Source organism: Pipra filicauda, unplaced genomic scaffold, assembly GCF_003945595.2.
Source record: "Pipra filicauda isolate LSUMZ 115617 unplaced genomic scaffold, ASM394559v2 scaffold11_size5308982_pilon, whole genome shotgun sequence".
NCBI lineage: Eukaryota > Metazoa > Chordata > Aves > Passeriformes > Pipridae > Pipra > Pipra filicauda.
In genome coordinates this window covers 1,978,768-2,001,766 of record NW_024103652.1, presented here as the reverse complement: position 1 = coordinate 2,001,766, position 22,999 = coordinate 1,978,768, and the positions used below count along the sequence as shown (strand labels likewise).

General features: G+C 37.1%; 1 protein-coding gene across 7 annotated transcripts in view; it reads left to right on the top strand.

The window, feature by feature from the left end:
- HECTD1 (HECT domain E3 ubiquitin protein ligase 1) overlaps nt 1-22,999 on the top strand; it is a 62,054-nt gene that overhangs the window by 3,370 nt on the left and 35,685 nt on the right. For 4 of the 7 annotated variants that reach the window (XM_027720315.2, XM_039386404.1, XM_039386408.1 and 1 more), the window contains exons 3-11: nt 14,822-15,056; nt 15,800-16,027; nt 18,791-19,072; nt 19,319-19,607; nt 19,946-20,022; nt 20,108-20,206; nt 20,537-20,651; nt 21,208-21,382; nt 22,740-22,878. In XM_027720315.2, coding sequence (XP_027576116.1) covers nt 14,822-15,056; nt 15,800-16,027; nt 18,791-19,072; nt 19,319-19,607; nt 19,946-20,022; nt 20,108-20,206; nt 20,537-20,651; nt 21,208-21,382; nt 22,740-22,878 — 1,639 coding nt within the window. The remainder of the gene's footprint in view (nt 1-14,821; nt 15,057-15,799; nt 16,028-18,790; nt 19,073-19,318; nt 19,608-19,945; nt 20,023-20,107; nt 20,207-20,536; nt 20,652-21,207; nt 21,383-22,739; nt 22,879-22,999) is intronic. The other 3 variants (XM_027720333.2, XM_027720291.2, XM_039386399.1) reach the window with 1 other exon arrangement.

The window sequence follows — 22,999 nt, the reverse complement described above, 5'->3', positions numbered from 1 at the left end:
AATTCATACATCTGTAAAATTTGGATTTGTATTAGTTATGTAACAGCACAATTTTGTACAGTGCGTTAAAATTTGAAATTGCCTATTCTTGGCCTTGGTGAGCTGATGGGTAAAATTTTGACTTGGAAGAGACTTATTGCCAGGAGATCCATTCTGCTTCCCTATCTGCCCTCATAGTACTGATACTAGTTGAGCACTATGTTTGCAGCCTCAGAATTTGCCATCGTAGAAAAGCATTTGTTGCTTAAGAGTGAATTTTTCTTATGATGGTAGGTGAACTGCCTGCTCCAGGATATTCAGAAGTATAATTAGGCATAAGTGTTTTTAAAGTTATCTTCTGGGTATTTGAGAATCAAGAATGAAAAGTCAATTTTTAAAATACAAACCAGTTGTGGGTTTTATGAATCTTATTTAGAACAGACTTTCATTTCCATATAAATGAATTAAATAGTCCAAGTGCTTTTTTTCTTAGAATGTAGATAATGAATGCTCCATTACTGCACTGTTGTGGTTCTAAAGTTATTTTTTATGTCTGAAAGAAGGAACAGTTAAAATGCCATTTGGCATTTTAATTTTTGTTTTGAGCCTTGGTATAATTTAATTTTACCGGTCTTCTAGATTGTTTATTTCTTTTACTGTTGTTTCACTCAAAATAAGAGAATAAAGTGTAAATTGGGGAAAAAGTTACCGAGGTTGAAGTGATATTACAATAAAGTTAAAACTGGTACTTTTGAATGTACTGAAGCATTTGGTGAGCTGACATGGTAGCTCATTACCTTCAAAAGGGACAGTTTCCTCTTCCCGTCTATCGCCTACCAGTTTTATTCCTCACAACCTTACTCCTGCTTCATGCTGCTCTTAGGGCTTACTGGACTCCTTTAGTTCACTGAAAGAGCAAGCTGCTCTTGAAACCTGCTGAAGAAGATGGTTAGTTTCTTGCTGTTCGTTTTCTTTTTCTGATGGTTAGTTTTCTGCTGAAGATGGTTTTAGAACAGGAGGTAGAACTGCATAACTGGAAATATGGGAGAGGCAAAGAAAGGTGTCCAGTCCTCAGTGGAGAACTTCTCAGGGGATTGTCTCAGGTGCTTGTGGTGTCCCAGCCTGCATTTCAAAGCGAATTTATCTATTTTGAAAGTCTGTTAGAAATAGATGGTGTCTTGAAAAGCATTTTTAAAGTCTTTCCAAATGACAATTCAAACAGCCAAAATTGTCATGTGCTGAGGGAGTGTAACTAAAATGATAAATGGATAATATTTTATAATTGCTTTTCAGCTGTGTTTTTAAAGGAATTTTTGTTTGCCTAAAGAGGGCTCTAGACTTTACAAGGTTTTTTCTCTTTTCTAAGCTAGAACAGCATTCCCAAATTCTTGGATGCTGTGCAGATGTTCTTTCAAGATCTTGGAATTGTTTATTGCTATTAATTATATATTAACAAAACTTGAAGAAAATTTTTCATCTGTGGCATTCAACAAGTGAAAGGCGGAAGGTGAATTTTTAAAACAGTTTCTTGGATAACAAAATGGGGTGTTTTTCAGGGATCAGTTAGTGACTTTAAGTATTAAGTATCAGCCCCCTTTTATGTAAGAAACTATTTTCTTATGTGATGTGGAGCTAAGAAAAAGCTCATCATTTTAGTGAAGTACATCTGGTGATTAAAAGCTGTATATTATGAGGACTGGCAAAGCTGTGCAACAAAAACACAAAAAATGTTGACATGTGTGCACTTTAAAAGCATAACAGTGTTTCTGAGCTTATTTCTTAAGGAGTTAAGGGCAATTCACAATCTCACTTAGCAAAGAAAGCACAAAGTTGGAGGGAAAAAAGTATTGAACTGTTGGATTCAAAAATCTTGAACTTCATTATTGCAGTAAAGTAATGAGGTTACTTTGCATTCTCAAGGAAATGTTGTATTTTAAAGCTAATAATTTGCTTCTGTACAAGAGTAATGAGTATTGAAGGTAGTGTTTCAGATCAACTTAAAAAGGGAAGCAAGCATGAGTGTACGGTAGTGTGTTTTATAATGTTCTTGCAGAGTTCTAGCAGCATCACAGCAGATTGTGTGGTATGCAGCCCATTAACAGGTAGCGCTGCCAGACAGTTGACATTTCTTTACTTCTTCCCAGATTTACATATTACATCCAGTTAAATTATTTTGAAAGTTACTCATATGTTAACGTTACAAAAATTAGCAGCATATTCATCTTCTGGTGATAATGAGTCACAGACACTGCTAGTCACTTAGCATGAGAAGTGGCTAACATTTTACCAGCAGCAAAAGCCAGTATCTTGAACCATAGAAACTTAATGAATAAGGAGAAATGGTTCTGTTAAATAGTTGAACTGGAGTAAAATAGCTAAACTGGTTTGATTAAAAGTGTTAGTCCCAAATTGTAGTTAAACTGTGTGCTATGAAATCCACTTTAACAGGAGTTTTAGGGATGCATTTTATATAATACAATGGGGGCTTTTTGATCTTTTAAATTACCTGTAACAATTTAAATGCTAGAGGCTGTTAGTTACAATCTCACATGATTAATATAACCTTTTCCTCTAAGTTGTTTCAATTTATCTTTTTTTCACCCTGTTTCATTGTTTCACTTTTTTGGTGAAATAGAATTAGAACATCTCTGGTCTGGTCTTTCTGTTGCTATTTTTTTTTCCTGTCTGCCAAAGTAAAAGTATTTAGCAAGCAAAATGTTATTTATATATTTTCCTTAATTACAAAGAAAATTTGTAGAACAAGGCACTAGTATAACACGGAAAGTAAAGCCTGAGTAAAGTAAAATCTTTCTTATACAGCAGATAGGCCTTATTAGTGCTCAAAGAGAAAGCATGTCTTCCCCTTTGGCTGTTCCCTAAGTCACTTCTGTATCTTTAGCGTTAACAGATTTGGTCTGCAAAAAACTATCAAGAGTTATCAGTTCATTTGACAAATAAAACCAAATTGTACAGGGAATCATAACTTAGGGTTCTAACATGTAAAATAGAAATCCTTTTAGTTTATTTTTTAGGTCAGATATGTTTAATTTACAATAAACCTTGTTCTTTCCAAAGTATTTATTCACTGGGGAAAAGGTACTTGCAAAATAGAAATCTTTATCTTGTATTTCCTAGTGTGTGACAAATGTGAAGAAATGCTAGTGAACTAAAGACTGTTGATAGGAGTTAGTGAGACTGTTAGTGTGGGACAGTTTAGCTTTACCTCCACCTGGTTGCTTAAAACTATATTCTCCTGTCTTTATCAGGGTTGTATAACTCCAGTAAATCAAAATTAGATACATACAGGAAAACCATTTTTCTTGTAGAAATAAGGATAGGAATTCAAATTGCTGGTTTTCAGGCATGTATTTACAGTCTGGGCTGGTTTAAAAGCATCTTGTAATTCAGGCAGTGGTAAAGTGTCCTTTAGCAGGTCTAACAGTCATGGAATAAGTAACAGGCTGAGAGGGCAGCTCTGTTCTTATCAATGTGATTTCACATTGTGTGTCCTACAGATTTGCTCGTTTTGTTATTTTAAGGGAAAAAAAAAAGTCAGATCATTGTTACAGTTTTGTGCTGGAATGCAGCCATGAGTAAATGAGGTAAGTATTGTTGTTAACAGTAGATTAGTTTTCATTATTTTAAACTGTGTAAAGCATTTCTTCTTTGTTTAGAGTTATTCCTGACTTTTAAAGCCGTTTGGTTGTTGGGGTTTTTTTCCGGTTATAAGAGTTTTTAAAAACTGATGTCTTCCTGGTTGCTCTTTGTAAAATGGGAATTACGGCCTCATTGTCACTGGTATTATGGAGATTAATTAACCTTGTCTAATTATTTTGACCATCTTAATGGTTGCAAAGGCCAGAAGGAAAGATTAGGTCATCTAAATTGACATCCTCTCTTCTGTCATTGGCCCTTATATTTTACCTGGTTATTACTGGATTGAGCATCTTGTTTGATACAAGCATAATGTGTAGCTGATGCTCTCTGAGAGGGCATCCTGCCTAATTTTATCTCATTTTGCTATTTAATGTGCTAAGTTGTCTTTGTTGTTGAAATTTGCTTGTTCTTTTTCATATGAATTGGCCAGGCTGCTGCATTCTGCGGAGGGCAGTTGTTTCACCTTTTCCTATTAGATTAAAAGCCAGTACTGTTCTTAGTGTGAATGCACTTGCACACAAAGATCTCATCAACTCTTGATCTTCCTCCCCCTTTCCAGTTCTTCAATTTACAATTTTTTCAGAAATATTTTCCAGTGTTGCCTTAATTCATGCCGTTTATAGTCGTACTTTTGACTTACTGTTAACAGTTAAACGTGCCAAGTTTAGTTACAGGTTTCCAAAATGTTGTACAGTAAGTGTGGTTTTAGTTATCTGTTTTCAGAGTTGCTTTCAAGGATATGATTGCTTGCTTCTTAGGTGTGGCTTGGTGTATTACCTAGACTAAGATCTGTAACTTGGCATTTGTGGGTGTTAAAACACATTTTGTTTAAATGCCTCTGGGTAGTCCAGACAACTGTATAACTCATCACATTGTCACTGTTTACTAGTCTGTCATTTTTAAGATTTTTTTCTAGCAGTATCATGAAGTAGCCTTTTTGTTTAGAGTTTTGTGTGTGAGATAAAATTGAAGTGACTCTTGCAAGTACTATGTGAAACATAGGTGCAGAATTTTAAGGCTTAAAGTTAATGAACTTTCGAAAGAGTCCAACTCCTAATAGATTGGAAGAGACCACTAAAAGAGGTGTTATAGGAATTTCAAATAGTGGGTTTCCTTTCTTGGATGACTGTACCAGTCAAGTGACTTTTAATGTTGGCCTCTTATGGAGAGGTATAGATAGCATAGATGTTAAGCAGATTGCTAATGAGGAAGTGGAAGTTTTCTTGTTTAAGTCAGTTCTCTTTTTGAGCACCTGGAAATCCAGGAGAAGCTAGTGGTCAGATGTGCATATTTAGGCACATATACAAAATCATACTTTTTGTTTTAATTGCTTATTTCCTTTTGAAATGTTAAGACATGTAATGTGTATTTGAAGCATTATCTATTTGCACAATTGAGGTTGCTACTAGTGGAAATCATAGGCAGAAAGACCTGTAGTTTCAAGGTCTTTAATTTATTCAGCTATTGTGGACCAACTTTCTGCGAAATATTTACAAAATGCTGGAGATAGGAGAAAAAACATGTTTTTTCTGAGGTATGGCATAACTTTTATAATATGCTGAAAAATGAAAAAGGCATCCCAACACATCCTTTGTAAATTCAAGAGCAACACTAATGATACTTTATTTAAAAATATAGAAGTTACCTAGGCTGTAGAAGCTTTCTTTGTATGTATTTTTTATTTTTTTCATTTTACACAACTGATATTTATTGAATGTGTAGTTGAATACTTATGTTTTCCCTCCTATTAGTGAACACCCAGTAGAGGGTTCAGCTTTGTCATTTATTTAGCTCAAAGGAAGTTTAAAAGTAAATATCAAATTTGATTTCTAAAATGATTTATTTTAATTTCTAATAATGTGGATTTTCTGCTGGAATGGATACGGGATGGAATTGTTTTAGTTCATGTGTAGAAACAAAATGGTCTTCGAGCAAAAGAAGCAATGAGGGAAAGTCTGAGGTCTCCTCCCATAGAATTACAGACAGGAAAAACAATTATTTAGCAAAAATGAGTTGAAGTTACTATTGCTTTAAGAAGAAATCAGTTGTGGCGAATGTTCTTTAAAATTTCAAAGTTGTGTGACACATTGTAGTCAACTTATAACTTGTATATTTTTCCTCAGAAACAGTTACTAATGAGAGTTAGCGTCAATATTTTAGTTTTCATTTGAAATTATTATATATTAAGTAGGGTAGACACGTGTAATTCCTTATTTTCCCACTTTTAACTGGTCCCAGCATATGGTATGCATTAAAGATCCAGCACTAGTGCTGGCAGGCAGCTGAGCTTGGTTTTCTGCCACAAGTCACATGTCTTGGAGCAGGCGCCTGAAGCCGAAGGCTTTGTCACGTGCCAGGGGCTCCGCATCAAGCATCGACTGAGTCCAGCGGTTACTCTGGAATTGAGTAACACACCCTTATGCTAGCAAGAGTTATATTAACTGTTTTGGGGATGAACTGGAGTTGTCTTTTTTCCTTCTTTCAGTTTTGTTTAAGCACAGCAGTAGTCTTCACAATTATTATTCCCGTTTTAGCTAAGGATTTTAACTGCATTAAAATACGAAATGTAATTACAGAAATGAGTTTACAGTGCCTATTTTTACTTCCTTGGTATCTTTTTACACTGGCAAGCTGTAAAATCAGCTGAGTCACTTCATTAGAGTTTAAGGGATTAGCACTGGCAGGAGCTTACTGCTGTAGCTGTTTAACAATTTTGTATCCCTATGGATATTCCTGTTCCTAAAGAACCTAAAGGTTCAGAAGTATGTCAGCTTACGGAGTTATGCTGATTACAGTGCTGTAAATTCTGTAGTAATATAATTGTATTGACAAATTTTCTTAGCCTTTCTTGTTATCAAGATGATTATGATATTTAGAAAATGTTTTTAGGCCAAGTAAATTTTTTGCAGAGGAAGAATGGGTAGTAAAGAATTTGGATATCGTGCTCTTTACAATCTAATAACTAGTTTTGACACTGAAAGTATGAATATCATACAGAATAATTATACAGAATCAGCACTTTTTAATATGGCTTAGTTCTCGATGTTAGTATTGGGAACAGAGAATGCTCTACTGCCTTAATAGATTAGAATATAAATGGTAAATATTGATATGGAATAGTACCTATTTCTGACAAACCTGTCTTCCAGCAAGATCTTGGAACTATGGTGGGTGGAGACCTGCAAGACAGTAGGTAGCAGGCAGAAACTCTTATCCTGACAGTACAGGAATGAAGTTGGGTGGACATGGAGACTTAAAGTAATTAGCAAGAGAAGTAGTGTGTGTTGTCGAGTAACCTCATTAACTTGAAGTCCTTCTTTCACTAAGGAGTAACACAGAGTAACCTCATTAATTCACTAAGTAGTCCCTAATCACTCTTCTAAAGTACACATTTAAAGTACTTTAGGAAGTGCCCGATTTGATGTTAATACAGCTCCCTAGAAATGAAAACCTAAAAATATTTCTTTCATTTTCGTATTCATAAGAAGAAGGGCCTAAATAGAAATCTGAATTTTGGAGCTACTATTTGCTGTTATTTTCTGATTTGAAAGAATAAAAACTAACTAGGGTTTTTTTCTGTATTAAAGAAAACTCACTACTGTCTTTTTACTTGTTCCACTGCAAAAAAGTTACTGTGAACAGTGATTCCTCTCCTGCAACTTTAAGGATAAAACCAATTTTTTTTTTGGTCATAATTACTTTTTTCTCAGATGTATTACTTTTACTTGATATATGGTCTAGATAAAAAGCAAAATGGGAAACTAGTTTTGATATTGGGATGATTTAAGTTTAGAAATTATGCACTTAGCTTTTTTCCCTTCAGTGGGTGTTGATGCCTGCGGTAATGAGAGGTTTATTTGTGTGCTTTGCTCTGGGTAATCAAAAGCATCATCTGTCAGTAGATGGAAATGTACTAAAAGGTGAACATCGGTTGCTGTCATGTCACATCAGTTCATTCAGTGCTGTAGTTCTTCCCTCAGCCTCCCTGCTGTCTCAGGAAGTTTTGGCAGCCTTGTTTTTCCCATGTAAACTGTTTTCTAAAAGGGAGTCCCATGTGCAGACCCTGTCTGTGGTATAGACACTCCTTGAATGCTTTGCTACCTGTCAAATTACATTTTAATTCTGAACATAGTCTTAGTTGGAGCAACACTAAGGTCTGTATTAGTAATGGGCCCTAATCTTCCACAGCAAGTATTTGAGGCAGTTTTAGGTCCCTTTGATCTATTTTGGCCTGACTCAGGAAGCCACTAAGGATTTACCTTGGAATTATAGTGTATTAGTAATGCATATGTAACATGACTTGTCTGACTCACTCTTTGTTTCTTGCTGGTGTTGACTGTATTCGCTTGCTTGGTGCTTCATTAAAAAGAGAGGCTGGTCCTCAGAAAGTGCCCTACTTGGAACCTGTTTGCTAGAATTGCTTCCAGGTCAGCAGTGGATTTCTCTTCCCTGTGCTGCCTTTGCTTAATGCTGTAGTGCCTTTTCTTGGGACTGGATCGAGAGAAGACTCAAGGACTACTCTGAAAGCCCATTTGCACAATTTTGAAACATAAAGATCGTCCACTGAGTAAGGGCAACACTTTTCCTTTTTTTTTTTTTTTTTTTTTTTTTTGTGGTCAAGTGCCAGCACACAGAAACCCCCATTGGAGCTATGTGAACAGAAGGGAGGGGTGTACAGGCATTTACTATATGGCTGTGATGATGTTATATCCCATCTCTCATGGTGGGCTGGTGTTCCCACCTACCCCTTCTAGACCTTTTTCTGGTACTACTCACAGATGCACGTTCTTGTCCCTGAGACAATATATAGCAGGTGCTCATAGTTTCAACCATGAGACCCGTGTCATAGCTTAGTGTGGGTTTGGGGATTAAAGGGTGATCTCTGTAAAGCTGACCTGTGTACTTTTGTTTGTATACAGTTGTTGATAGAAAGGTTACCTACAGCATAATGACTGAAGTCCTTCAAAATGACAGCTGCATGAATAATTATGCTATAATTATTCTAGCCACCTGTTTGAGAAGATGATGGCTGGAGCAGTGGGGATGTGTTTGTACGCCCAACTTCTCTGCTATTACAGGCTGAACCATTGATCTAGATGGTGTGGATGACGGAACTGGTCCTTTCTGGTCTCTTGTTGACAGGAACAGTAGAGATTGATAAGGCCTGAGTGGACTTCAGCAGGAAAAAAGAATCTGAATTTATCTGTATAGTGTGTGTAGTTTGTATATCTCCAGAGAGGGAAGCCCCACAACCTCTCTGTAGTTGCCAAGCCACTCTCAAAGATATTTGAGAAGCCATGGCAGTCAGATGAAGTGCCAAGTTACTGGAAAAAGGGTAGAAAGGAGGACCTTAGGAACTACCGACCTCTCAGCCTCATCTTTGTGCATGGGAAGACCATGGAACAGATTCTCCTAGAAACTCTGCACATGGAGGACAGGGAGGTTATTCGAGATGGCCAGCACGGCTTCACCAACAGCAAGTCCTGCCTGACCAACCCAGTGGCCTTCTATGATGGAGTGGCTACATCAGTGGAGAAGGGAAGACTACAGATGTCATTTATCTGAACTTCTGTAATGCCTTTCACACGGTCCCTCCCAACATCCTTCTCTCTAAATTGGAGAGAGGTGGATTTGATGGGTGGACTGTTGGATGAATAAGGAATTGGTTGGACGGTCACATTCAGAGGGTAGTGGTCAATGGTTCAGAGTCCCAGTGGACATCAGTGACAAGTGGTGTCCCTCTGGGGTCCATATTGGGGCCAGTGTTATTTGATATCTTCATTAGTGACATAAACTGGATTACACCCCTAGCAAGTTTGCAGATGACACGAAGCTGAGTGGTGCCATTGACACACCTGAAGGATGGGATGCCATCCAGAGGGACCAGAAGAAGCTTGAGAAATGGGCCCATGGGCTTCTCTAAGGTTTTAACAAGACCAAGTGGCGGTGCTGCACCTGGTTCGAGGCAACCCCTGGTATCAATACAGGCTGGGAAATTAAGAGATCGAGAGCAGCCCTGCTGAGAAGGCTTGGGGGTGTTGGTGGATGAGAGGCTGGACATGAGCCGGCAATGTGCACTTGCAGCCCAGAAAGCCAAACATATCCTGGGCTGCATCCAAAACAGTGTGTCCAGCTGGGCGAGGCAGAGGATTCTGCCCCTCTACTCCACTCTGGTGAGACCCCACCTGGAGTACTGCATCCAGCTTTGTGGTTCTCAGCACAGAAAGGATGTGGACCTGCTGGATCGAGTCCAGAGCAGGGCCACCAAGATGATGAGAGGGATGAAGCACCTCTCCTGTGAGGAAAGGCTGAGAGAACTGGGTTTGTTCAGCATGGAAAAGAGATGTTTTAGGGATGACCTAACTAGGGCCTACCAGTACCTGAAGGGAGCCTACCAGAAAGATGGAGAAGGATTTTTTACAAAGGTATGTAGGGACAGGACAGTGTTGCCTAGAAAAGTTGTGCATGCCCCATCTTTGGAAGTGTTCAAGGCAAGATTGCATGAGGCTCTGAGCAACCTGGTCTAATGAAAGGTGTCCCTTGTGACAGCAGGAGGGTTGGAACTAGATGGTCTTTAAGACCCCTTTCAACCCAGGCCATTCTGTGATTCTATATGCCTCTTCCAAGAGCTCCTGTGTAGCTGACTACTGGAACACTAGTTTGTAGTTTTCACTGTGAAATAAATACAGCGATGTTGTATTACAGAATACTGCAGTTTGTTTTTTTGCTTTGTGTTGCAGATATTAATCTGTATTAATCCTTCTGTTTACAATAATAATAATTCTAGCAGTCCATGTCATGTGTCTACTCGTGTAGGAAATTTGCTGTCTCTTCATTCAGCTGCTGCTCTTAATTCTACCAAATCTTCTAATGCCTGGACCAAATATTTTTGCAAAGAATGTATCTTCAGTTATTACAGAACCAAGGTCAAAGTTATTTTGTGATATGGAGCTCCTGGAGTGAGTCCAGTGAAGGGCTGTGAGGATGATTTAGGGGACCGGAGCATGTCACTTATGAGGAAAGGCTGGGGGAGTTGGGCCTGTGTAGCTGGGAGAAGAGAAGACTGAGAGGAGACCTCATCAATGTCTATGAGTACCTGAAGGGAAAGCACCAAGAAGATGGAGCCAGGATCTTCTTGGTGGTGCCAAGCTATTGCTTGGACAAGAGGCAGTGGACCAAAACTGATCCAGAGGAAGTTCCACCTGAACATAAGGAAGAACTTTACTGTGTAGGTGACTGAGCACTGAAGCAGATTGTCCAGAGAGTTGTGGAGTCTTTGTCACTGGAAATATTAAAAACACACCTGGCCAAAATCCTGCATAATGTACTCTGTGGGGACCCAGGGTTGGACTAAATGACCTTCAGTAGTCTTTCCAATCTTACCCATAGTTTGAGAAGACAATGCAGTGAGAAGTTCAGAGCTGGCAATGATTGAGGCTCAGTCACGATCCTTTGTGTCTAATGACCACAAAGTTGCTATAAGTTAAGGTGGAAAGAGGACAATATTTAAAACTTGCAGGGTATGTGTGTGAATGCATTCCTACCTTCTTATTTATGTGGTACTTGTGAAGGCCAGTCAATTACATTTGTCCCCAGGAAGCTCCTGCTACTGGATTGTTTTGCTTAGTTCAGAAGAGAAATTTATCTTATTTATAACAACCTGCACATCAGGAATACTGTTTAAATTCTAGAAAATTATTTATTTTTGTCTTTTCTCAAACTCTTGACACCTACAAAGTGAAAGATTATCTGAAGGGGCTTGGACCTGGCTTCTTGAAGATGTATTTCAGAATTGCATACAAATATAACTCGATAGTTGTATTTTCATAGAATTATAAAAGGTCTGTAGCTGTCCAGAAAAGCTGTTATTTATGAATAGTGGAAAAACTTGTACGCTTGGCTGGCATAGCAAACTTGTTTTTTTCTGCTGATACCAGTGCAAGTTTGAAATGTTAAAGAACTGTGCTGCTGAGAACAAAGTATAGCAATGTATTGGCCTGAAATAAGATGTTTCTACACCAATGCATGCAGCATGAGGAACAAACAAGAGGAGCTCGAAGCTTTGGCCCAGTCCCAGAGGTTGGACAGCACTGACATAAGTGAAACCTGTTGGGATAAGACCTGTGACTGGAGTGCCCTGTTGGATGGTTACAGGCTCTTCAGGAAGGATAGGCAGAGGCAGGCCACGGGGAGTGGCACTGTATGTAGTGGAAAGGTTAGAATTTATGGAGCTCACATTTGGCAATGGCACCAATCAAGAGCCTCTGGGTGAGACTCAAGGGGCAAACAAATAGTGTGGATGTCATTGTGGGAGTCTGCTATAGACCTCCCAGCCAGGATGATAACACCAAAGAATTATTCTTTGAGGAACTAAGGGACACTTACAAATCGACTGCCCTTGTCTTTATGGGGCACTTCAACTTGCCAGAAATTAACTGAGAGCATCACACAGCTGATAAAACCTGAGCTAGAAGATTCCTAAAACACCTGGATGACAACTTTATGGAACAGGTCCTTTATAAAATGTTTCTGTTAATCTTATAGATGGTATAGTCTAGCTCTTACCTTTCTAGTTAGTACAACTGGAACCCCCAAAATATACAAAAAACCCCAAAGACAGACTATTACAAGAAATGAACATCAAGTACGTAGAGGTTGAAGGAGCTTGAAAGAATTTTCCCTGGAAGGTCTTGTTAAAATTAAATCAGTTGCTGTTTTCAGAAACAATGAATGTTTTTTTCAGAACAAGTGAAGTTCTTAATATTGCTGCTTTTATAGGAATTCAATGTGCATTACTGTAGTCTACAAAATTAGCTAAGTCTGGGTGGCTTTTTATTTTGAGAATTGAGCAATATCCACAGGTTAAATGTGTGACAAATCTACAGTTTCTTCCTGAAACCTTGTGATAAAACTTGGTTTCCTTATTGGAGGACTGGAAATCATTCCTCCAAGTCAGAAAACACATGTCCTGACAGCAAGTGGAGGTTGTTATTTACCTCCTGATTGAAAAAAGTGTGGTATCTGATAAATGTAGCTAGAGGTTCTGGCAAAAAAAAGAAAAGAAATTTTAAAAAAACCCAAACCCTTATGTTTTTGCTAGAGAGCTGTGCTGTTATAAGAGGAGCACTGCTGATACAGTGCAGTGGCATTTGTGTGCTGACAAAGAATTCAATATAAATGAACTGGTCTTATAACTTCGTATTTTTGCTACGTCTGCTGGGTAATTGGCTCTGGTGGATAGGAAATTTCTTCCAAATTTTTAAATTTCCATTTTCAAAAAATACAGCCAACTTCCCTTTGAACTGTGTCTCTTTATAAACTGTTAAATCACAGGGAAAAAAATGTAATTTTTAGATTTACTAAGTATGGCTTTGGACTCTCTGCTGCTGTCTTTGGCCATCTAAGAGGAATGTTTTAGTACTCTTACTAGAATTAAAATGGAGACAGTAGAGCTCCCTACTTTTCACCTGGTTATACATGTGTGAGTTTGGTTTGTCTGGGGCTTTTTAAGATTTGTGTATTGGATTTTTCTTTTCTTGCAATGTAGTGTTAGAAGAACACTGTTCATAGCAGTGTTTTAGTGTTTTGTTGGGGTTGCATAAAATTCAATATAAAAGATCCAACACCAACACTTAAACAGATAGCATTGTTCACTTTAAATTTTATGTGCTGATATGCTTCTTGTGTCATTGTATGATAGTTGTCTAATAATGAGTACAAATTTGAGACTTTTTTCCCCCAGTGGGTAATGCCTGAAAAATGACAATTTACTGTATAAAGTTTTCTTAAAGATGTACAGTTAAGTAGCAGATTTTTTAAGAACAACAGACAGTATGGGCTGGATAAGCTAATACAAGTTTTACTTACATGATTTGACTTTACTGAAGCTTCACTTATTCTTTGGTCATTAAGGATCATTGGGTAATATACTTATTTGTCAGGCAGTATTATTAATTACTTCATAAAGCATGGTCAGATCTTCAAGGAAACTATTAGCATTTTGCTGTCCCAGGATTTAGTCCCTTTTATGAGTCATTGCATACCAGATGGGATACTGAATGACCTCTGAGTCTTCAGAATGATTCATCAACAAGTACTTCACCTGTCTTCCAGACCAAAAAACATGTTATTCTTTCTGCTTTGGATTTAGAAAAGTTTTAGGCTGTCATTTGAAGACCAAAGCCTTACTTGAAGGAAAAGTTGCACTATTTGCTTCTTGTAGATTTAGTCTGGTCTACTGCATCTAGGGTTGAGGTATCAGTTATTTTGACTACTGTCACAGCATATATCCCCTTCACTTAATTCCCCACCATCACCTTGGAAGTCTTTTACCACTGCAGCGAGCCATCATTATGTTGTTATTTATAGTTAAGTAAGTATGCTATTGGAAGATAAAATGAGTTAAAGTATAGGTCTGTGTCTTAGAACTTTTGATCCAAATCAGTCTTAACCACAGCTGTGAAAAATAATTATTTCAGTTTATATTCTGTTGTGTCAGAAGGGTAGAATAAGGACCTTTGCAGCTTGCTTATTTTGTTTTGAAGTTGTGGGGATATTCAACATACAGACTCACAGTAAAAAGGAGAGGCAGAGGCTACCAAGGCAATGCATATGGAGAGAAAATGCAATAGAAACAAGCTAAATTAATTAAATATGTTCTCAGTATGATTAAGGGGAAAAAAATGAGGCAGGGGTGGGGAAGGAGACTGAAATAGGATAAAAAGACAAGGGAAATAACATAGAGAAGAAGGACCACTCAGAATTAAATTGTTTAGCAAAACCAAAATCTTTAGTCTTTGTATAAACATAAAATTTCAAGTAGCTATTAATCATCATGAACCTTGAAGCTCTGTTAAAGAAAAAATACATCCTGTTTGGTGATGTGAGGTTAATTCCTAAAATAAATTCCCAAGATGATATATTTTTCCTGTATGATTGTAAAATTTCAAGAATATTTTTTTCTGCTGGCTTCTTCCTCTAATACAACATCTTTTCAGATTACCAATATGAATTTTCATGTGTGAGATGTAGTGTTCTAAAGGAATGCTCTGAACCAACTATAAGCTAGTTGAGCAAATCATGTGTGCATGGAAAGCACTAATGTGCTGATGTGAGACTGTATGAAATTACATAATGTAGAGAAACTGGCACAATGTGATAATGAGTTCTGTTTTTATTCCTGCAGATGCCCTCCTCGAACTTTTTTGCCAGCACTGTGCAAAATTTTTCTCGATGAAAGTGCTCCAGACAATGTACTGGAAGTAACAGCTCGTGCCATAACGTATTATCTGGATGTATCGGCTGAATGCACCCGTAGGATTGTGGGAGTGGATGGAGCTATCAAGGCACTTTGTAATCGTTTAGTAGTTGTTGAACTTAACAACAGAACGAGCAGAGATTTGGCTGAGCAGTGTGTGAAGGTACGTATACTTAAGAACCTTGTTTTTTAGAAGAAACTGGATGTATTGAAAAAGAAACAAAATATTAGAAGAAGGTTTTCCTGTTTATCTTATATGACTAGAATGCTAAGAGCTACTTCTGTGCTAAAAAGGGAATGAAGAATGGCTCCAGGTTCAGATTAATTACCTGTTGCAAAAAAATTGTCTGCTTCCTCTTCAGTAACACTAGACACAGCTTCCCTGCACCCTTGTGAAGTTTTCAGAAAAATTTACAAGACCCTTAAAATCTCTAATTTAAAGCATAACTCATGGCTATGTGGTAGCTTGTTGTAGTCCTTGATTACCATGGCATCAGAATTTATGCATCTATTTCCCATTTACTAGTTCAGTCTACTTGGAAGTGCATCACTGGAGTAATGGTGCTCTTAGAAGTTTCAAACCTCTTAGTTGTGTGTTATCCCGAGATTTAATTCTCCCAGGATAAGATACTGTTATCTGTCTTCATGAACACCTGTTATGACCATGCCATTGGGGGATGTTCTTGTATTCACTCCTGTATTTTTGAAGAAAGCTCTAACTACTAACTACTAGAGTATTGGAGACTTTGGCTGCTTCTGGGTGTTGAGGAAGAAAGGAGTTTTTATTTTTTCCTGTTGTTTCATTTTCTTAACCAGTTCTGTATATGGATATAAACATCTGACTAGGATATAAATAACTGACTTTTTCTGTATGCTTCATTCAAATTAAATTTAATTTTGTCCTAGGTGTTAGAATTAATCTGTACACGTGAGTCAGGAGCTGTGTTTGAAGCCGGAGGGTTGAATTGTGTTCTGACGTTCATTCGTGACAGTGGACACCTTGTTCATAAAGATACTTTGCATTCAGCTATGGCTGTAGTATCCAGACTCTGTGGCAAAATGGAACCTCAGGATTCTTCATTAGAGATCTGTGTGGAATCTCTGTCTAGTTTATTAAAACATGAAGACCATCAGGTAATGTTGGCTCAATGTGCTGTGAATTTAACTTTCATTATGTTTAATAAATAGATGACTAGGTAACTTTTTTAGCCTCCCCAACTGTATGTCTACATAGAAGTTGTTATATATGGATATTACGATAGTTTCCTTTATAGTAGTTATGATAAGAGGATAAAAATACTGCTTAATGTTTGACTCCAAGCACTATTGTTTGAATATAATCTTATTTAGCCTCTGAAAACTTTATTGAAAAATATCTTGTAACTTTTTTCAGTGCATTTTGAGATACTTTCTAAAGTAATTATTGTTCTATGACTGCACTTCAATCACTAGTAAGTTTGGCATAAGTAAGAGACAAAAGTCAATTTGGTTCATTTTTCTTTTGCCCAGACTAAGAGAAGCAATAAACTGTTTCCAGTTTATAAGGTGTTTGAAAAAAGCAGTTGCTGGGGCTGTTGGAGATGTGAATGAGAGTTCAGATCAATTTAGCTGTTTAGCAATTAAGCTTAAAGATAAGTGGGCTTAAGACTGGAGTAACCCAGATAATAAGTAAATCTGTGCTGGTATCCTTCAGAAATGTCTTATGCATGAAACAAGCTTCAGGATTACAATGGATGTTGATGTGTATTATGGATTTGTCCAGTAATGTCCCTTATAAAGTTTTGTTGCTCCCCACCTCATCCTTTTACGCTCTTGGGTTTGGTCACTTTTTGCGTGGGCTGCCAGTTAGTAACACAACTTGAGGGAGAAGTTCAGACCAGATGAATGTGGCCCCAAGAACAGCTTATCTGTAACTTTTTTTTAACCTTTCTGCTAAACTTGCAATGTGGGAGAAGAAATGTAAATAGTTTCCACAGTACACTTTTGCTTTGTAACCCGATGGCACTAATGCGGTGTGTTAAATAGGTGAACCTTTCTTGTGTATTTCTGACAACTGTTATGGTAAAGATCCAGAAAGTGTATACAAATTACATAAGGGTTGATGGAATTGTTTATCTGTACCGTCAAAGAACTAGAGCAAAATGCCAGAAGACATGAGCAGTGACCATCACAAGTTAAAGAAAAATGTCCCTTGCAAAAGAGTACTGATAAATCAGAATATTTGGCATGCACAGGCTGTGCCAGAAGTTTGCAAACTTAATGGAGATTTAAAATTTTGTCTTCATGAAGTCTGGCTACTACTCTGATCGTGTTCTGTGTGTTGCTGAGCAACTGTCTTTAAGCTCTTGTTATGTGATAGCTGACAATCATTTTGAAAATGGACTGCGCTATGAGTTGACATTTTAGGGAGTAAGAACTGTAGTAATTTAGAGTTTGATAGAGAATAGGTATTGTGGTTTTTTTTTTTTTTTACTGTTTCTTGACATCAGTCTGGTTTGCTACTACAGATCTTTGAAGGCAAATGTGCCTGAAGCAGCTTATCTTGGTATTCTTATGCAAACCTGATCTGAAAGATGGAGACCCTTGTAGTGCACAGATGAGAGAGAGAAAGGGAAAGCCTTCCTTTCTTTTCAATGTTGACATGAAAAGATGTTGGCTGCTTTCCTGGGCAGTTGGCCAGCAGTACTTTTTGCTGAATTGTTAAAAGGATCATCAGTAAGCCTTATTTCCACAGTGTCATTGTTTGCTTTTTTGGGAGTTTTTTTTGTGTTGTGTTTTTTTTTTTCCCCCTTTAGTGACAAACCTAAATTTGGGAATTTGCATTTTATTGTCACAGAAGTGCTTGCATGTCCTTGGATCAGGTGCTCAGTGGGCAATCTTGAGTTACCTAAAATTTGCTTTTCCCAGTTTGTCCTATTTTTAGGCTTGGTCCAATTGAAAAATTTCTTGTGCTCAAGAGAAATACCTAGACCTTTAAATACAACTTTAACTATCAAGCTTCACTGTCAATTTAAATACTTTGGGAGTTCTAAGTCAGTGCATCATTTAATGGCTTATTTGATAGCATTTCTTTTGATAGAAAGAACCAAATTATTATAACATTGTAATATTAGCAGAATGTTAATTATAAATGTAAAAATATAACATATTGGAATATTTGGTGTTCTGTAAATATAGAAGATAAAACTGCAAGGAAATTTTTATCTTTATTATTCTTTGAGAAACAAATTTCAAATTCGGTAAATGTATGAAACCTAGGAAGTAAGTCCTCACAGAGCGTTTTCTTGGTGGTTTGGGTTTTTTTTGTTGTGTATTTGATTTTTGTTATTGGAAGGCTACTTTAACAGTTTCTAGCATCAGAAGAACCAATAGGTTAAGTATGCTCTTTCAATACCCAGCTGTGAGTTGGTATTGGTTCTTTTTCAAACTGTATGGTCAGAATGGACAGTTGCTAGTGGGGATTATAAATAGCTGTAACAACAAGATCTATAACTAAAAACGTTTCGAGAAGTGCTTCCAATATGTATTTATTTGGCAATTTCATTACTAAATGTGTTTTTCTAGATTGAGCAAAACCCCAAATCACACAGTTGAAGAAATGCTCATAACGGTGAACTTCAGAAATAGTTTCCTTGACTTTTATGTATCATCAACAGAGAAAAGGAGGGGAAGAAATGCAGGAACAGTACGGTCCTTCAGTGAGCAGTTCAGAGCACTGTTGGGTTCCATCTCTGAGTTTCTGTCTTGAAAAGCCTGTTTCCTCCTTTCACTGACTTTGAAGGGAACCTGGGGAAATCAAGTTCTTCTATATGTCCTGTATTCTTGCAGATATCCCCTTAGCATCTTCTCCTCTTCAGTAAGAGATATTTCATAATTTCTCTTGCACTTCTTCCTTAGGTTTCGGATGGAGCTCTGAGATGCTTTGCTTCCTTAGCTGACAGATTCACACGGCGCGGGGTTGACCCAGCCCCATTAGCTAAGCACGGATTAACTGAGGAGTTGCTCTCTCGCATGGCAGCCGCGGGTGGGACAGCATCAGGACCATCTTCAGCTTGCAAACCTGGACGGAGTAGTGCTGGTGCACCACCAACAGCTGCAGACTCTAAATTAAGTAATCAGGTGTCAACTATTGTAAGCCTGTTGTCAACCCTGTGTAGAGGCTCTCCAGTAGTAACACATGTAAGAAATCCTTTTATGCTACAGCTTTTTGTTCTCATAGGGCTTTTCCCTCTGTGTACATTAATGTATGCAAGATTTATGTTGCTGTTTTATATATTTATAAGTTTTATTTGTATAGGTACACATGCACACACACATGCCCATTTATTTATTTATAAAGAGGGAAAAAAAGGAAACATTTCATATGGAAATGAAACCCAATTCTGATAGTATCTTCTAAAGCCCTGTATATTTTTTATTGTTCAGACTTTTAATTATTTCCAGGATCTTCTAAGATCTGAACTTCCAGATTCTATAGAAAGTGCGTTGCAGGGTGATGAGAGATGTGTGCTGGATACCATGCGGTTAGTAGATCTTCTTTTGGTGCTACTGTTCGAAGGGAGAAAAGCCCTGCCAAAATCCAGTGCTGGATCTACAGGCAGAATCCCAGGACTGCGAAGACTGGATAGTTCTGGGGAACGTTCTCATCGGCAGCTAATAGATTGCATCCGCAGTAAGGATACTGATGCACTGATAGATGCTATTGACACAGGAGGTAAGCAAAAAATACTCTGATAAAGAAAATGAGATGCTTGCTTTATCTTTTGGTTTTCGTATAATCTATGGTGTTACAACAAATGCTTACTTAGTACACTGAAAATCTTCATATACAAGTTCATTTATTTTGTTAAATACTTAACAGGTCCTGTTAGTATAATTCTTATGCCACCTTTTTTTATAGGAATTAAGGGCATAAATGCTTCTCTAGAATTATCGAGGATGCTTAATTTTTTTAAGACCTGCTTTTTATTCTGCTTTTTATTTAAAGAACAGTGTTGAAGTTTAGTTTATAGTTCTGGGAACTTTAACTATTTATTTAATTGTATCTTTCAGCTTTTGAAGTAAATTTTATGGATGATGTAGGACAAACTCTTTTAAACTGGGCCTCAGCTTTTGGAACTCAGGAAATGGTAATTAGGTTTATAGACTCTTAAGAAGTTATGTTATCTATGTGAAGAAAGAAAAAAAACTACTTTCCTTTTTCTGGTTTAACAGGTAGAATTTCTCTGTGAAAGGGGTGCTGATGTTAACAGAGGTCAGAGGTCATCCTCATTACATTATGCAGCATGTTTTGGAAGACCTCAGGTAGCAAAGGTATGATTTAAACTGACACTTAGGAAGCCTTACATATTGACTTTTCATCTTATTCTGCACAAAATGTTTTCAATATATTGGACACATGCATGATCAAATATTTACATGTTCTTTATGATGTTTATCAAAACACAGATTTTTCATCACGATAGGGCACTAAAGAATAAAAGTAGTTTTATATTAGCTTTACAAATATCAAAAGCACGGAATGCTTCAACTTTGCCTTACAAGCATGAGAAGAGTATAGGAAAGATGTATAAAAAACACATTTGTTGCTTTGGAAGAAGAAATCTTAATGTTTTATTCATACATAAAAATATTTGTTTTCAGACTCTCTTACGACATGGTGCAAACCCTGATTTGAGAGATGAAGATGGGAAAACCCCTTTGGACAAAGCTCGTGAAAGGGGACACAGTGAAGTAGTAGCTATTCTTCAGTCTCCAGGTGAGTGCAGGTTTTATTTCCATACCCTCGCTGTAATAGAAATGCTGATACATGTTAAAAATGGCAGTTATTAGAATTTTACTCTATTAAGGTTATTTAAAAAAAAATATTTTGTGACCAACCTTCCTTAACCTGTAAAGTCTGTATAAAAACTTCAGCATTTTAGGTGTTCTTAAGGGAGGGGGAATTACTGAAGAAATGACTGACCGGCCACGAGCACTGCCAGTGGTCCTGCTCTTCAGCTGTGGAATGGGGCTAGACTGGGATTTTCCTGTGGATTCAAAGGTGTCAGCCTTGGTAGCTTCTCTGGCATCCTTCCTTTGTACATGAGAAAACAGCACTTTATCTGATGTTTCTTAGATGCCACAGGTGATACATGCTATCAAATAGTTTCATTCAGGAAGTTGTGCACGTGTAAATTTTATATTTCTTGGGGTGCATATTCCTGTTCAGGTACTTTGGTGTTTTAAAGAAAACCTGTATGTTTATTTAAAGGGCTTTTTGTTTGGTTTGTTGATTTTTGCCACTGAATGTTTTGGGGAAAAATATTTTCCAGGGGATTGGATGTGTCCTGTTAACAAAGGGGATGAGAAGAAAAAGAAAGATGCAAACAAGGATGAGGAAGAATGTAATGAACCCAAAGGAGATCCAGAAATGGCACCCATATACTTGAAAAGGCTATTGCCTGTGTTTGCACAAACATTTCAACAAACTATGTTGCCTTCAATAAGGTAAGAAATTGTCTACTGCGACAGTATTAATACAATCTTAAAAAAGCCAAGGTGGATCTAAAAGTTTAAGTAATGCAAGTAACAATCATATTTCTTTTTGAATAGAAGTGGTTGTGTGAAAAATGTCGCATGACTGATTTTTACTTAGTGTTTTAAGTAGCATTTTTTCCTTTCTGGGGAAGTGATGTCTTGGAAAAAATATGGTTAGTCAGAAGTGGGAGAGCAAAGCATACTCTTGACTATAGTAGCATGATGAAAGAATACTATGTTCATAAAGTACATTGTATGCACTGCATGCGTGGTTTGGTTACAGCTCTTTGTAGCCACTGTAATGAAAGTAGTAATTTAGTAGAGGAAAACTAATGAATTGATATCAAGATACATTCATTGGAAAATCATCAAGACTGGAAAAAGCTGTTTTAGAAGACTAACAGCTTATCAACTGCAGAAAATGCTTCTTACTGAGAGAATTACAAGAGGGTAATCTAATTTACTACTTAGAAAAGGAATGCTGTGGGTGGCATAGTGGATGTGAAAAATTGCATCTGACCATAACTGCTCAACCTACAAATATGACGTTTATTCCAATCACTTACTTATGGTCCCAGTGTTTATAGGTACTTTGATGGGTGAAAATGCAAGATAAAAAGGGCCTCTAGCGGAGAGAGACTCAATGTGAGCTGATGATAGAAAGCTTAAACTAGGTCCTTTGAAGTGAATGAAATAAGAAACTATGTTAACAATCTATGTATGATTAACTGTTGTTGCAGATTGTGGAAAGAAGTAGTTGGCTCTCTAGTTTAAAGTTTAGTTTATGAATCAGATAAATTATGTTTTTAAAAGTCAGTCAAATAAAAAATTTGTCTCTACCCTATGGGAGTGATTGGCTTTCACATTAATTATGGTTTTTAGTATGGAGAGCTGCATGATTAATAGTAATTTTAGACTTTAAAACTATAGGGGTCTTAAAACATGGGAAATATATGACTAAAACAAAAGGCTGGATACCTGTGAGGGGGATAAATTGTGCAGAAGTGAATTGCCAGCACTAAGAGTGGATAAAGACAAAATGTAGAATAGGTTTACTTAGCAAAGGGTTGAGGAGATTAAAATACCTTAGACTGATAGCACTGTACAATCCAAAAAGATCAGAGGTACATTATTCTTAGAGATAATCTAGGACTTATTAACAATAACTAATTTTGGTTCCAATAACAAGCTGAAACCAGGTTTTTTTTTGTTTCTAAAGAATGTGTAAATGTAGTACAAAAGTAGTTTTATCTTGAACTTTTTTGTTGATTTGATTACTGCTTGTTTTATCATTGTTAGAACCTTTTTTTTCTATGATCTCTTAAAGGAAAGCAAGTCTTGCCCTCATTAGAAAAATGATACATTTTTGTTCTGAGGCACTGCTGAAAGAGGTTTGTGACTCTGATGCTGGCCACAATCTGCCCACAATACTGGTTGAGATAACAGCTACAGTGCTTGATCAAGAGGTAGGAAGACAGTGCAAAAAAGGGGGTTATATTCGTTGATTCCATGTAGTTGTTAACAACTAACCCTAAAACTTTTATACCATCCATCTGTGACCATATGTGAAGTTCAGCATGTAAGGAT